At 43.4% G+C, this 15,992-nt stretch overlaps 1 protein-coding gene across 1 annotated transcript; it reads right to left on the bottom strand.

The window, feature by feature from the left end:
- Positions 1-477: 477 nt before the first annotated feature.
- On the bottom strand, positions 478-14,364 carry PDCD1 (programmed cell death 1). The gene is made up of 5 exons (XM_087965612.1): positions 13,977-14,364; positions 9,051-9,347; positions 4,809-4,979; positions 3,075-3,109; positions 478-1,192 (listed from the first exon to the last, which is right to left on the bottom strand). The coding sequence occupies exons 1-5, from the start codon at positions 14,044-14,046 to the stop codon at positions 965-967; spliced, it is 801 nt and encodes a 266-aa protein (XP_087821738.1). The 5' UTR covers positions 14,047-14,364; the 3' UTR covers positions 478-964.
- Positions 14,365-15,992: the final 1,628 nt, after the last annotated feature.

Here is a 15,992-nt window from a genome sequence, read left to right as displayed (position 1 = left end):
CACTTTTTAACCTAAATAAAAGAGGTTTTATCGGGACAAGGAGTCGCCTTCGTGATCTTGGGAAGCCTGGGTCAGAACACCCCTGACTCCAGTCAGCCACCTTCGCTCCTCTGATTCGCAAAAGTTTGTCGTTCACAGGATGTGGTTTTCCGTCCAATGCGGGGTTATTAGGCATGTCTGGTTTCCCCCGAATGACTCAGTGCTCTCGCCTCCTCCTCACCCAGCAGTCCCCTTCGGGGTGAAGCCCTGCACAGATGTGCCCTCCGGAAAACCACAAAGGAGGCACTGGCCAGGTCAAGGCTGTTGTTGCTGCACACAGACCGGGCGAGGTGTCTGTTTGGATGTTATGCCCCTGTCAGAGTCTGAATCCGAGGAGGAAGATGAACAGCTGACAGGGAGCAGGAACGTGGCTCCATTGGCTGTGGAGGAAACTGGTGAAGGGCAAAGTCCAGCTGGGCAGAGCAGGAAAGAGGTAGAACAAGGGAGGGGTAGGACAAGGGAGGGGGAGTTCAGAGGAAGATCCAGGCCCACCCCCTCTTCATCCTAAGCGCACGCAGGGAGGAACGGAGAAGGGAGCAACATGGGTTGTGTGACTTATAGGGGAGGAAAGGGCCCTGATTCCCTTCCACACCCGGGAAGAGAGTTTATAAGAGATGCATGCTGAGAACAGTGTTTGCTGGGAACAAAACATGAGTTTATCTTGTGTTGACTTTGGTTATCTGCATTCCTGGTGTCCTCCAAACCGTGTTGAATTACTGCTGTGCCTTCACATCTGGAATTCTTGCTCCTTACCTTGCCAAACTAACTACTTCAGTTTGGCTTGATTGGACTTATAGTTACAGTTTGTGTTGACCATGTTTTGGACTTGAGTCTCTGCAGCCCAAGGCTGTTCCTGGGAGAGTTTTTCTCCAGCCAGAAGATAACCTGGACACTGGGGGCAAAGTTGGAGCTAATAAAGGGACTCCTACTGATTGTCTGACTTTGTTGCCTTTGTGCCACGCCCCAGGTCATCACAGGAGGCCTCTGCATCATCCGGCGTCTTCGGGAGGAAGACGATGGTAGCGTATTCCGTCGGTTCCCGCTGGGTGGGTTTTGGAGAGGCTGCTGGTTTCCCCTTTGGTCCTCCAGGGAATGCCAGCATTTCGTAATCGACCGTGAAAACCGTTACGGCCGCAGGCTCTACGACTTCTTCCTTCGGTTCAAGCCAAACAAAAAATAAAAAAATAGGTTTTAACAAAGCCTGCATGTCTAATTTTTTTTTTAAAGAGAGTTTCTGCACTTCTATAACTGTCTGGTTTGGCTCTGCAACCCAACAGGACAGACACAGACTCCAGAGAGTAATTAGAACTGCAGAAAAAACAATTACTACCTACCTGCCTTCTATCAAGGACCTGTATACTGCACGAGTCAAAAAGAGGGCTGTGAAAATATCTACACACCCCTCACATCCCGGACATAAACTGTTTCAACTCCTTCCCTCAAATCGACGCTATAGAGCCCTGCACACCAGAACAACTAGACACAAGGGGAGTTTTTCCGCAACGCCATCCCTCTGCTAAACAAATAATTCCCTCAACACTGTCCAACTATTGACTAAGTCTGCACTACTATCACTATTAATCATCTCATCACTCCTTATCGCCCTTCCCCCTCCCACTTGTGTCTGTATGACTGTAACTTTGTCGCTCGTATCCTTACGATTCATACTGACTGTCTCCTAGTATGATTTGATTGCTTATTGTATCCGATGATTATCATTAAGTGTTGGACCTGATGATTCTTGACTCTCGACGAATGTATCTTTTATGTACACCGAGAGCATTTGCACCAAGGCAAATTCCTTGTGTGTCCAATCATACTTGGCCAATAAAGAATTCTATTCTATTCTATTCTATTCTATTCTATTCTATTCTATTCTATTCTATTCTATTCTATTCATTTTCTCTATTCTGTTCTATTCCATTCTATTCTATATTCTATTCTATTCTATTCTATTCTGTTTTCTATTCTATTCTATTTTCTATTCTATTCTATTCAAACCAAGTTTTATTTTATTTCTAAGTAAAAACTGAATTTGGGTTGGGAGATTCGAGTCCCCCGTTGGACACATTTATGGCCATTTAACTTAATACATGTATTGAAATGTATTTATGAATTTACATGTGTGTTTATTTATTTGTTTGTTTGTTTGTTTAAATAAACACATTTCTTTAAAGTTTCCTTAAAGTACAGGTAGCCCTCGACTTTATGGCCACAATTGGAAATACAGGTCGTATTCGAATGACGCCATTTCACGACCTTTCTCGACACCACCGTTAAGGGAATCACTGCTGTTGTTAAGGGAGTAACACGGTTGTTAAGCGAATCCAGCTTCCCGGTTGAACTTTGCTTGGCGGAAGGTCGCGAAAGGGGATCATGTGATCCCAGGACTCTGTAACCGTCATAATTACGAGTCCGTTGCCAAGTGCCTGAATTTTGATCTGTGGGGAAGCTGTAACCGTTGTAAGTGTGAAAAGCGGTCCTAAGTCACTTTTTTCCCCAGTGCCGTTGTAAGTTCAAAAGGTCTCTAAAGGGTTATAAGACTACCCATACACCAGACAAGAAACAGCTGGTTTTCGGCCCATTTGGGGCCTTTTCCGGCCTCCCAGAGGCTCGAAGGAAGCTTGGGGGAAGCCTCTGCAGCCTTTGGAGGCTGAAAAATCGGCCCGTTTCGTCACTTCTGGTATTTCCGGAAATACAGGAAGTGACAAAATGAGCCTGTTTTTTGGCCTGCAAAGGCTGCAGAGGCTTCCCTGAAGCCTCTGGGAGGCCGAAAAAGGCCTCAAATGGGCCAAAAATCAGCTGGGAAGCACATGCATGAGCAGTGAGGTTAAGTTTGGCTGTGGTTCATGTGCCGGCACAAATGACTCTGCGTGCCACCTGTGGCACGCCTGCCATAGGTTCACCCTCACAGGCATAGGTTCTCCTGCTTGAGCAGGGGGTTGGGCTAGAAGACCTCTAAGGTCCCTTCCAGCTCTATTCTCATTCTTATGGTGCTGCTGGGACCCCATTTTCAGAAGCAAAAAGGAGCTTACCAAAGGAGCATTTCCGTGCTTCTCTTCCTTTTGCTCTGCAAGAAAAATGAGAATTAGAACTCGTTCCAGGTCCTGTGGCAACAGAATTTTCCCCTTTTCATAATATGTTCATCAGTATCTTTGAATCTTGCAAATTCTGAGAATACACCTTGGTTTCCATATATTTTTTTTTAGTGGGTACATTAACTATAATATTTAGGAGATTTCAATATTTCAATCATCATCTCCTTTTAATGACCCCATAATCCCTTGTGGGGTGGAGCCTATGCAGCTGAATGGAGCTGGGTGTTTACTGGCCGGATGCCATTCCTGTCGCCAATGTGGAGTTTTTTGCAGACCAATATCAGTTTCTATAATTATTTGAATAGATTAATATTTTTGAAATAATAAATAATCTAGAATGTAATTGACGAAAAAATATCATGCGGAATCTGACTGTGTGTGTGTGTGTGTGTGTGTGTGTGTGTGTGTGTGTGTGTGGTATTCAGCTTTGTTCGGGTATTTTCCCACGTCATTAAAGTTGTGCTTTTAAAGTTGTAGCAAAGCATGAATAGAAGAGATGATTCCACCAGGCTGTCAATTATCTGGAAGCCTGCACACTCAAAAAAAAAAATATCCACACCACAAGCCAGGCAAACACCTGGGCACAAACAGATCCCCCCTGATACCTCCAGCTCAAACACACCCCAACCAGGTACCCAGATGAAACCTAGCATCCTAACAAATGATAGCCGTCCATTTACTCGGAGCCAAGCTGTACTAAAAGCCTCCAATACAGGAAACACAATGTTGCCAGCCAATCAAGACACAAAAAAAGCCACAAAACAGACAGAAGATATTAGAAACACCAATCAAGCAGAACACAGCAAACTCCAAGACCAATAAACACAAACCAAGACTCCCAACCAATCAGGATGAAGAAAAAAACCATTCTGGCACAGCAATAGGCTGCCCCAAATTTAAAACAGAAACGGCTGTGAAAGTCTGACTCACAGACGCAACACAATACAAAGCCTGATGATGGCAGATGAGATTCTGCCAAAACATTGCTACAACTTTAAAAGCACAACTATAATGACGTGGAAAATACCCGAACAAAGCTGAATACCATACATATAAATACCACACAAAACTTAAGAAAACGTACAATACATATGTGATATGTAGTAGTTAGGAGACTATTGTTATGAATTTAGAATGTGATAATCAAAAAAGTGGTTATATTATGGTTAATTTTTATTATGAATTAAAGGGGAGTAAACTGAGGGATGAATAGGGCAAAGCGGTGGCATACTCAAATTGATAATTAAAGGGGAATATTTTTGAATTATTAGAATTAAGATGAAATTTATTGAATAATGAATGAAATAATAGTATGTGATAAAATTGCAAACGTGACAGATAAAAGTATATGAGTATAACGAACATAGAAATGAAATCAGCATTTTAGATAACACTGTAAAATAAGACATGAGAATATTTAAAGAAAAAGGAAGCAAGCTATGCTACGAATTGGAAATGGATAAAATAAGTGTGATGAATATAAGAATATCTGAGAATATGAAAGGTGAATATGTAACTAAGTTCATGCTTGTATTGCAATGTCAAAAATCTGGAACCACATTGTTCACCAAAAGAGATGTTTTTAAAATATAATTTTTTTTAAAAAAAGGGGAGTTTTTTTTTTAAAAAAAACTGCAAATTGTATGCTGTTTAGGACAAATGGCAACTTACTTTGTCTTCTCCTTCTGATGATCCACAACGAGAAATATAACACAACGAGCAGGATAAACAACCCACTTCCTCGCAAATCAGAGAAAGAACTCTTGGCGTCTTTTCGGTCACCATCGTCCTGTTCCTTGACCGGAGTGATCTCGTCTGGAGGTTGAGTTGCGACGGCTTTTTCTGGAGACGAGAAGATCAAGATTACTTCTGGATTCTTCCTTCTACAACTTCAGCTCATCCAGAACGAATCCAAGTGTATTGGAGGCACCCCTGGGTTACACAATATGTAGCCCACCCATCTCTTCTAGGAGGGTTGATTCTCCTTGGATCGGTGTCTCTCAACCTCGGGAGCTTTAAGATGGGTGGACTTCAACTCCCAGAATTCCCCAGTGGTTAGGGAACTCTGGGAGTTGACCTCCACCCATCTTAAAGTTGCTGAGAAAGACTGATGTAAATGGACACCTTTAATGGGAAAATGGTACAGAAAAGGTGAATTTGGTGTTTCTCCTGCCTTAGATCTGCTCCAGGGTTTCACAATCTTAATGTCAACTCATACAGTATTTCTATGGTCTTTTTGGGGTTGCCAACAGAAAGGGAGTGGGGGAAAGGGGTTAGAAAGAGCAGTGCAGCAGCTTGGAAATCGAAAGTGCATTCCATAAATGTTTTCAAAGATAGTAACTAGGTGACTGAAGTTTCTGCCGTGAGCAAAATTCTAACTGGAGAGCATGACTCTTGGCTATGGATGCGTCCCATTGGAGAATATGAATCACAATACACCCAGGGGTTGTGGGGAAACCAGAGTCAAGGGTGACAAGGAATTATGTGTCTCAGAGTCGGCTGCACCCAGGTAGTGCCGGACATGTTAATTCCCAATAAATCCTTTTTTGAAGTTTTAGAAGTTTGGTTCAAGACTCATGATTTAAATGGGGTGACTGCCAGAATCCTAACATTTGATAATTTTAAGATGGGTGGACTTCAACTCCCAGAATTCCCCAGTGGCTAGGGAATTCTGGGAGTTGTCCACCCATCTTAAAGTGGTTAAAGTTCAGAAACATTGACTTAGGGACACCTTTAATGGGAAAGTGATACACAAAAAAATGTGAAAGTAGTGTTTCTCGTGACTTAAATCCTGCTCCCACGTTTCTCAACTTTGAGGACTTTCAGATGGGTGGGACTTCAACTCCCACAATTCTTCAGTAGCTAGGGAATTCTGGGAGTTGAAGTCCAGACTTCTTAAAGTTCTGAAGGTGGAAGGCCGCTGTTCTACTCATTGGTGATTGCCATGGTTCTACATATTCCCACCTTCGGGGCTGGGCTTCTACCGGTTCTCCTCGGTTCAAAAGAACCGGTAGCTAATTTTATGGCTGTTTTTATGGCTGGTTCGGCAAACCGGCAAACCCCACCTCTGGCTGGCCCTGCCCGCCTCACCCCTCCCAGGAGCCCCCACGCGGCCTGTTTTGGGTGCAGGTAAGCGAGGGCCCACACAGAGGCTTGGGGAACATGAACAACAGACCTCGTGGAGGCTCTGGAAGATCGGAAACGGGCCCATTTCTGACTTCCAGAGAGCCTTCGGAGCCCAGGGAGGCCGCTTTCACCCTCCGGAAGTTTGAGGAGAGCCTCTGGAGCCCAGGGAGGGTGAAAAACTGGCCCATTTTCACCCTTCCAGAAGCTCGAAGAAAGCCTACAGGGTCCAGGGCGGGTGAAAAACCGGACTGTTTCTGGCCCATTTTCGGCCTCCTGAGCTCAGAGAGGCTGTTTTCACAGGACAAAAATGCCCCTCCCCCCCATCATAGTGCAGGAGGTCTACGTGGCCACGCCCACTGTAGCCACACCCACCCTGCAACCAGGCAGAGAACCAATTGCTAAAACTTTGGAAGCCCACCACTGGACTCTTCCATCTGAACCGGTGGTTCTCTCCCTGTCCAGTCACGGTCCGTAAGCAAGTCCCAGAGATAGTTCAGGTGGAACTCAAGACTTCTGGCCTTAAATTCAAGACGAATCCTGAAATGCTTGTCAAGAGACGAGTGTCCTCCTTCGGAAAGGACGTTCTGGGTTTGCTTCTTTCAGCCGTGTGGTGGGAGCCAGGACGAAGAAGGTAGAACGTGAAAGTTGGAGAACTACTAAACTGGGATCCACCCTGTCCGTGGTTGACAGCCAACCTACGGAGCTTCCTTCTTGATCTCTGGAGATCCACCATGGCCAGTGTCAAGCCCGAAACTGACATAGGTGTAGCCATTTCATTTAGCCTTGGCATATATTCCTTTTCTTTCTTTCTCTTTGCTGGCTATGGGAGGAGGGGGAGAGGATTTCGGGCTTGCCCCATTCGCAAGGTGGAGATAAGAGAGAGTTGTTTTGGCTAGGCGATTCTTCTTCCCGTGGGAACGAAAGCTGACCCTGCTGAGACCTGGAGATGGAGATTGATGACACCAGGCAAACCTTGATTGACTTCTATTGGGGGTATGTGACTTTTGGGGGGGGGCTGTTTCTAACTTCCAATATTATGTGGGGTAATTCCGGGTTGTGTCAGATCCAGAATGACAACAGACTTGGCCCATTGGATGCTTTCCTAAATAAAAGAAATGGTTTTTTTGGAAGACGGGCTTTGCTCTTTTCTTTCAAAATGGATTTCATCCCTTGGAAACCTGACACCCAGGTTTCAACCCAGGTTGAACACAGAGCATCCCTCCCACTTCAACCTCAGGGGAACTCGAGTTGCCTTCAGAAGTTGCAGGAGCTCCTTCACTGGAAGCTTTTAAGAAGAGGCTGCGCAACCATTTGTCTGAAATGGTGCAAGGCAGTGATGGAGAACCTTTTCGGCACTGAGGGCCCAAACTGGAATGCCCGTGCATGGGTGCATGCCAGAGCACCGGAAAACCAAAGACCAGCTGGCCAAGGCGTGAATGCCTGGTTTTTTGACGTTTTTGTGGTGTTTTCAGGGCCATTTTCAGGCTGTTTTTTTGGGGTCGGTTTTGGCGCAAAAAATGACCCAGAAATGGCCTGGAAAATGGCTTGATTTTTGCCTGTTATCAGGTCGTTTTTCAGGCCCTTTTTCATGCAAAAATGGTCTGAAATGGCCTGGGAAATGGCCTAGAAAATGGCCTGAAAAACATCCTGGGAAACAGCCTGTTTTTTGATCATTTTCTGGCTGTTTTTGAGCTATTTTCAGGCCATTTACAGGCAGTTTTTCATGCCAAAATGGCCTGGAAATGGCCGACTTTCCGGGTCTTTTCCCCGGTACTCCAATACCCGCAAAGACCAGCTGGCCAGCACACCTGCACCAGAAACCAGAACAGCAGCTGGCGATGGTGCACGTGCCCACTGAGAGGGCTCTGAGTGCCCCCTCTGGCACACGTGCCATAGGTTCGCCATCACAGGTGTAAGGTCTCCTGAGTATTCTGACCCAAAAACCTGGTTCCAAGGAAACAAACACCAAATGGAGGTAACAGCAAAACCTCTTAATGATTCTTTACTAATTCAGTTCCTTCCCAGTTAAAAGGCTGTTTCAAACTCATTGTCTCTAATAAGGACGAGCCTTGCCAAGGTGGTGCAAGGCTGCCAAGAACATGAGATAAAGTCGCCAAGAAATAGTTCAAACACAAAGAGTCTCCAAACACCAACCAAGATATCCCGAACATCTACAAGGCTTGAGTGCAAAAGCTTCTTTGCTTCCTGCAAAGAACTCCGGTTTCTCAGCTAGCCTTTATCCCTTAAGGGAGAGGCCATTATCTTGCAGCCTTACTCCTGAGTCTCCCATGCTGCTGCAGCTGCTCTTTCCTTCGAACAGCCCTGCGTGCACGCACACTTGGCACAGGCTCCTCGGGGCCTTCTTTCTCACTGCTGCCAGCCTCCACAATCTCCGAAGGCAGCACTCCACTCCCTGAGGGTCCTGGCCCCATCCCTGCATCCCACACAGGCCCCTCATCCAAGTCCTTGCTCTCCGAGACCTCAGCCGTCCCCACCTGTTGCCGGCGAACCACAACATTGAGCAGGGGGTTGGACTAGAAGACCTCTAAGGTCCTTTCTAACTCTGTTATTGTGTTATGAACTTAACAACTGCAGTGATTCACTTAACCAGCGTGTCCCGTTTTAACTGTGATCAAATGGGAGAAAACTGACTTCATAGCCGCCTTGTTTACCAACGGAAATGTTGCGTTTCATCGTAGTCATAATTCGGGGACTAGCCGTAATCTGTACAATTGGTCATTTGGCTGCTAAAACCCACCCCAGCAACTCAAAACATGCCATTCGCACCTGTGACAGTGAGGTTGCCTCGGTTGCTCTCCAAGATGGTCCCTTCTGGGTGAAAGGGGTTCACCCAACAGTAGTAAGTCCCGCTGTCATTCTTCTCCACCTGTCGGATTTCCATCATGCACTTGTCTCCTTTGGAAAAGCTGTACTTCCGGTTGCTGCCGTCCAATTTGATCGGCTGACGGTCATGGCCCTGTTTGTACCAGTTCAGATGTTTTCCGAAATCAGGGTTGGAGATGGAACAAGTAAACTTAGCCGTCTCTCCCTCTGTTAAGTTTAACTGGGGTGGATGAAAACGTACTGGGGGGGAAGAAAAGAAAGGAGGAGAAGAAACATCCGTCACACAATGGAATTAGCAGACCCATCCATGGCAGTTTTAACTTTTAAGGCTTCACGCAGGCAGTCCTTGACTTACAACAGTTCGAAGTTACAATGGCACCAAACTCGTAAGATTTGTTTTACTCGCCATGTACATTTATACATTCGAATTAGATTGTATTGTTTGTCATAGAATTACCGTGTTTCCCCAAAAATAAGACCTAACCAGAAAATAAGCCCTGGCCTAGCATGGTTTTTCAGGATGCTCATAATATAAGCCCTACCCCCCAAAAATAAGCCCCAGTTAAGATCATCCCTAGGATGGACATATTTTGCGTATTTCCCCGAAAATAAGACCTAAGAGAAAAATAACTTTATTGTCACTTTGAATGTACACAAATCGGCACACATTAAAGTGAAATTTTGTTGCCTCCAGCTCTCAAAGGGTCTACCCCTCCAATATACACTACATAATATAACAGAATAAATAAATAAATACAGAGTCCAGTTCAGATGTATACATGTACACAGCAAGAGAAACGAATCTTATGAGTTTGCCAAAGGTAACAAAGCTGTCCAAGAATCTTGTAGCCCTGCTAGAAGTAACTTCGAAACCTCCTTCCACAGGGGAGCAATGGAAACAGACTGTGAAGGGGGGGTGTGGGGTCTCTAACAATGTTTGGAGGTCTAAGCACACAGTGCTCGTAAGCAGCACCCTGAATAATGGGAAGCGAACGTCCTATAAGAAAACCTTGAATTACGCCGCTTCGGTCTGACTTAAGCATGGTATATAAAATCATACATTGCAATGTCCTACCGTCAATGAATACTTCAGCTTCAACCATAACAACACAAGAGCACACAATAGATACAAACTCAAAGTTAACCGCACCAAACTTGATTGCAGGAAATACGACTTCAGCAACAGAGTGGTCAATGTCTGGAATACTCTACCCGACTCTGTAGTTTCTTCCCCAAACCCCAAAAACTTTAACCTTAGACTGTCTACTATTGACCTCACCCCTTTCCTAAGAGGTCTGTAGGGGCGTGCATAAGCGCACCAACGTGCCTACCGTCCCTGTCCTATTGTTTCTCTTATTCTTTTATTTTTCATATATGTACCCATTTCATGTATTCACAACTATGTATACACTTATACTTATTATCTTGTAAACAATTGGCAAATCAAATAAATAAATAAATAAATAAATAATCTTCTCGACTGTCCTCACCGCTCTCTCTATAGGGACAAGTGAACTCCACGGGAAAAACCGGATTCACTCCATGACTGTCGCGCTAACTTCACAACTGCAGTGGTTCCCTTAACGACTGTGGCAGGAAAGGTTGTAAATACGACGAAAACTCACTTCAGAACCATCTTGCCTTTGGCGGCAGAAATTTGGGGCTTGAATTGTGGTTGTGAGTCAAGGACTCACCTGTTCATCTGCCAGATTCTTAGGCTACTGTTCTTTCCAGCCAAAGATTTTACAGAGCAAATTTCCCCAAAAGGCAGGGCTGCACAATTTTTTGGTGCGTGTAAATTGAATGAACAATTTTTTTTTTCTGTTTCATCTGCAAGCCACTGAAAATAGAGAAAAAAAACTTTCTACCCTTTCAATATTTCTCCAACAGGGAGGACAATTAACCAGTGGAACAGCTTGCCACCAGAAGTTGTGGGTGCAACAGTGGAGGCTATTATTATCATTATTATAATTATTATCATTATTATCATTATATCTTTTAGTGAGATTCACAGCCTTTGGGGCTGGTTGGTAGCTCAACAGCTCGAGTCCTAACCAAGGACCTAGGAACTGTTCAGGTAGCGTCGGAGGATATAAGCTGCTCCAAATAAGGTGATTGTTTATTATTATTATTAGTGTTGTTGTTGTTGTTGTTGTTGTTGTACACAAAAATGACAGTATACACAGCAGACGAGATAACCGTGTTGGGTTTCGTATGACAAATCACTAGTCGAACACTTACCAAGTGTTTAGGACTGTGTGATGTATCGGCGGATTATGCGAGCAGATTATTATTATTATTATTATTATTATTATTATTATTATTATTCATATAAATACAAGACGGTGCAGCCGTTCTGGCATTACAATTGTTATGCATATATAAATGTTACTTCACCATTTACAATAATTTTGTTTGATACATTATTTGCTAATTATTCTGTTCACCATAGCTACTTACGTTCCGACCTTGCCTTCTTCTATGCAACCACTGATAAAAATTATTCCACGTTTCATAATACTCAGATTGCCCCTTTTTTTTTTAATTCTAGAGTTAATCTATCTGATTCTGCACAGGCCATAATTTTCCTTATTATCTCTGTTTTCTGGCGGTATGCTTTCCTTCTTCCAATATTGCGTATATATTATTCTAGCCACCATCAACACCTGTACTATTAGATAGATTAAATCCTTCCTATATCCTTCTGGTATTATTCCTAGGAGGAAATATTCCGGCTTAAATGGAATACACGCGCCCAACCATTTGTTCCACCCGTGTCTGGATCAGTCTCCAATACTTTTTTGCAGCATTGCAAGTCCACCACATGTGAAAATATGTGCCTGATACATCTTTGCGCTTCCAACAATTTGGAGATATATTTTTAAACATTTTAGAAAGCCTTGCTGGTGGAAGGTGCTACCTGTAAAACATCTTATAAAGGTTTTCCTTTTATGCTGTGGCCAATGTTAATTTCCTATTGGTAGTCCAAAGCTTTTTCCCTTTAGCCAATTCAATATTAGAACCAATTTTTCCCCCCAGGCCACCATTGTTTCTTTTACATGCTCTTCTTCAAGTTTGTATTTTAATTAATAGATATCTATACAGTACTTTTATTAATTTATCATCAGTCTCTAGCAGCTAGAGTCTATCTGAAGCTTATCCAGAATTGTTAACTCTTCATTAATGCCCCATGCTTTCCTGTTCTGTGTGTATCTTGTTTGTATTTGTAAGTAGGACCACCATTCTACATTTACTCCTCATGCTACCAGTTCTGGAAGCTTTTAAGCTTTTAAGAAGAGACTGGATAGCCACTTTCAGGAATGGTGTAGGGTCTCTTGGCTGAGCAGGGGGCTCGACTAGAAGACCTCCAAGGTCCCTTGCAGTCCCATGATTCAGGAAGGAAGGTTTTTACAGATAATCAGAGTTGGAAGGGACCTTATAGGTCATCTAGTCCAACCCCCACCCAAGCAGGAGACCCTACGCCATTTCTGACAAATGGCAGTCCAATCTCTTCTTGAAAGCCTCCCTAAGACAAACAGTAGACAAAGCGATTGATAGTCATCAGAATAAGAGCTGGAGGGGACTTTGGAGGTCTTCTAGTCCAACCCTTCCCTGGCCAGACAAGGAAACCCTACACCATTTTGAATGATCTTTACCTCAGGCTTTCCACCAGTGTTTTAAAGTTCTTTTCTGTGGAATTTGATTGCCATAAGAATAACATATTGAAATATTGCATAAGACAATAACGAAAGATTACAACTTAACAAAAATAACTGTATCATTGTTAGTATCACATAATTTGTTAAACATAAATATGACGAATACTATTTTATTTGCATTAAAATGTGGATATTTTTTAAATGCAGCAGTGGCATAATTAAAAATTAAAAGGGGATAAATGATGGAAAATTATAACCCAACATAAATTTGAGAATTGTTATCAGAATCATAGAGTATGTTAAACCCTGCAAATATGATTATTAATATGATTGTAGCAAAAGGGGTGAACGTTAAGAATATAGAGATTGATGCAAAAATAACGTACTGAAATATTGATGAATCAAGAACGATAATTTAACAAAATAAGCATATTCATACCAAATTTTAAAATATTGTCAATTGTGTTAAACATGAAGAATATTGTCATAATACCATGTGTGATGGACATGCCCTGTAGCAAGAAAATATTGGATAAGGACAAAAAAATGGATAGAAGAAATAATTAAACAGCAAATTGAATTAAGAATGGAGACTCTTTCTATTAGATATCATAACAGGAAGATATAAGAAAACAGAGTATTTAATACTACATTCATTAACAGCAGCAAGAATAACTTATGCACAGAACTGTAAAAATGATAGTAAAGAGGAAAATGTCGTAAGAAAAATACTAGCGTGCCAAGATGGATAAGTTGACCATGGAGATAAAGGAAAGAGAGAAAACGGATTATTATTTGACGTGTAATGTACTGTATGATTGGCTAAATAATAGATATAAGAGTTGAATAGAGAAAATAATAAGATAATAAGGTTAAAGTTACAGTGGACAAAGATAGATTAAGCAATATAGACCACTGTGTAGATAGTTAAGATTTATGTTAAAATATGTATACCATCACGAAAGCTGGAAATGATGTTGTATATAAGAAAAATTGTTTAATACAAATTATTATTATTTTTTTTAAAAAAAAGAATATTGTCATCTTTGTTTTAAAATGTAAGGCACTCCGGAGCCACACTGTTCACCCAATGATATGCTTCTTGGAACAAGGAGAAATGTAAAAAAAAAAAAAAAATTATTGGGGAAAAGAAAAAGTTCTTTTCTTCCATTGAGACCCGTTACTCGCAAGGAACACGCTGGGTACGTACCGAAGGGTTTGTCCAGCAGCGCCGACGGGAAGAAAAGAAACCCCCAAAGGACATGAAACACGTTCTCCATGGTCACCCCCAAAAGTTGGGCACTTGTGGAGGGATTTTCTAAAGCTTCCTCCACCGAGTTTCAGCCGGATGGAGGGAAGAGCATCAGTAAACTGTGGGGAGACCTGCCACATCAGGAGGATGGGATTTCGCCTTCTGGTCCCCCCGGCTGTACCCCCAAGAATTGACCGAGCCGGGTGTGTGTGTGTGTGTGTGTGAACCTGCAACCTCCGCCTGCCTTCCTCTCTCGCCTTCGATGCCTTGCACCGAATCTCTGCCAGGCTGTGAGCAAAGGAAGTGACACGAGAGAAGATGAGAGAGTCGAGGCTCGGCCTCCCACATCAGCAGCCCACAGGTGGCTTGCGAAGCGCAGCGATGGCATTGCTATATCGAGAGACACAGGAAGCCACCTCGCCTCGCAGGTCGTGCCAGGATTGGCGGCATCGAAAGCACAAGGGTGGCACCACCCGGGGGGCCGTTGGGTTCTTGTGGGCCTTGATGGGATGGAAGGCCTAAGGGTGGGAGGGAAGGAAGGAGAAGGAAGGAAAGAGAAGGAAGGAAGGAAAGAAGGAAGAAAAGAAGGAAGGAAGGAAGGAAGGGAAAGGAAAGAAAGAAAGAAGGAAAGAAGAAAAGAAAGAGGGAGGCAGACAAGGAGGGAGGATTAGATTAGATTAACAGAGTTGGAAGGGATCTTGTAGGTCATCTAGTCCAACCCCCCACGCCCAGAAGGAAGGAAGGAAAACAGAGACAGAGAAAGAGAGGGAAGGAAGGTAGGAAGGAGAGAAGGAAGAAGGAAGGAGGGAAAAAGGAAAACAGAGAAAGAGAAAAGGAAGGAAGGTAGGAAAGAAGGAAGGAAGGAGGGAAGAAAGGAAGGAGGGAAGGAAACAGAGACAGAGAATGTAGAAAGGTAGGAAAGAAAGGAAGGAGGGAAGAAGGAAGGAAGGAAGGAAGGAAGGAAGGAAGGAAGGAAGGAAGGAAGGAAGGAAGGAAGGAAGGAAGGAAGGAAAACAGAGACACAGAAAGAGAGGGAAGGTAGGTAGGAAGGAAGGAGAGAAGGAAGGAGGGAAAAAGGAAAACAGAGAAAGAAAAAAGGAAGGAAGGTAGGAAAGAAGGAAGGAGGGAAGAAAGGAAGGAGGAAAGGAAACAGACAGAAAATGTAGAAAGGTAGGAAAGAAAGGAAGGAGGGAAGGAAGGAAGCAAGGAAGGAAGGAAAACAGAGACACAGAAAGAGAGGGAAGGAAGGAAGGATGGAAGGAAGGACAGAAAAAAGCGGGAAAGAAGGAAAACAGAGAAAGAAAAAAGGAAGGAAGGTAGGAAAGAAAGGAGGAAGGAGGGAAAGAAAGATGGAAGAAAACAGAGACACAGAAAGAGAGGGGAGGAAGGTAGGAAGGAAGGAGAGAAGGAAGGAGGGAAAAAGGAAAACAGAGAAAGTAAAAGGAAGGAAGGTAGGAAAGGAAGGAAGGAAGGAGGGAAGGAAACAGACAGAAAATGTAGAAAGGTAGGAAAGAAAGGAAGGAGGGAAGGAAGGAAGCAAGGAAGGAAGGAAAACAGAGACACAGAAAGAGAGGGAAGGAAGGAAGGATGGAAGGAAGGACAGAAAAAGTGGGAAAGAAGGAAAACAGAGAAAGAAAAAAGGAAGGAAGGTAGGAAAGAAAGGAGGAAGGAGGGAAAGAAAGATGGAAGAAAACAGAGAAGGAAGGAAGGAAGGAAGGAAGGAAGGAAGGAAGGAAGGAAGGAAGGAAGGAAGGAAGGAAGGAAAGTTTCCAAGAATTTCCACAGTATCTTTTCAGCTCACACAGACAAGTTAATGCAGGCTGGGCTGCATCAACAGAGAGGGATAGCACTAAGATGACAATGAAGTGTTAGTACAGGTGGTCCTCGACTTACAACAGTTCCTTTAGCAACGTTACAATGGAACTGAAAAAAAGTGAGTTAGGACTGTTTTTCACACTTATGACCATTGCAGCA

Source organism: Notechis scutatus, chromosome 4 (genome assembly GCF_049901735.1).
Source record: "Notechis scutatus isolate UNSWTSFEM ecotype Mainland chromosome 4, rNotScu1.2, whole genome shotgun sequence".
NCBI classification, from domain to species: domain Eukaryota; kingdom Metazoa; phylum Chordata; class Lepidosauria; order Squamata; family Elapidae; genus Notechis; species Notechis scutatus.
Note: the sequence above shows the minus strand (reverse complement) of the source record. Positions and strands in the feature narration are given on the sequence as shown.

Excerpts from the sequence above, each read along its gene's own strand:
- PDCD1 (XM_087965612.1), bottom strand. The coding sequence starts at position 14,046 with ATGGAGAACGTGTTTCATGTCCTTTGGGGGTTTCTTTTCTTCCCGTCG. Across the intron at positions 4,980-9,050 it reads AGGCAACCTCACTGTCACAG|AAAAAGCCGTCGCAACTCAA; the intron begins GTGCGAATGGCA and ends TCTCGTCTCCAG. Across the intron at positions 3,110-4,808 it reads CATCAGAAGGAGAAGACAAA|AGCAAAAGGAAGAGAAGCAC; the intron begins GTAAGTTGCCAT and ends TTTTTCTTGCAG.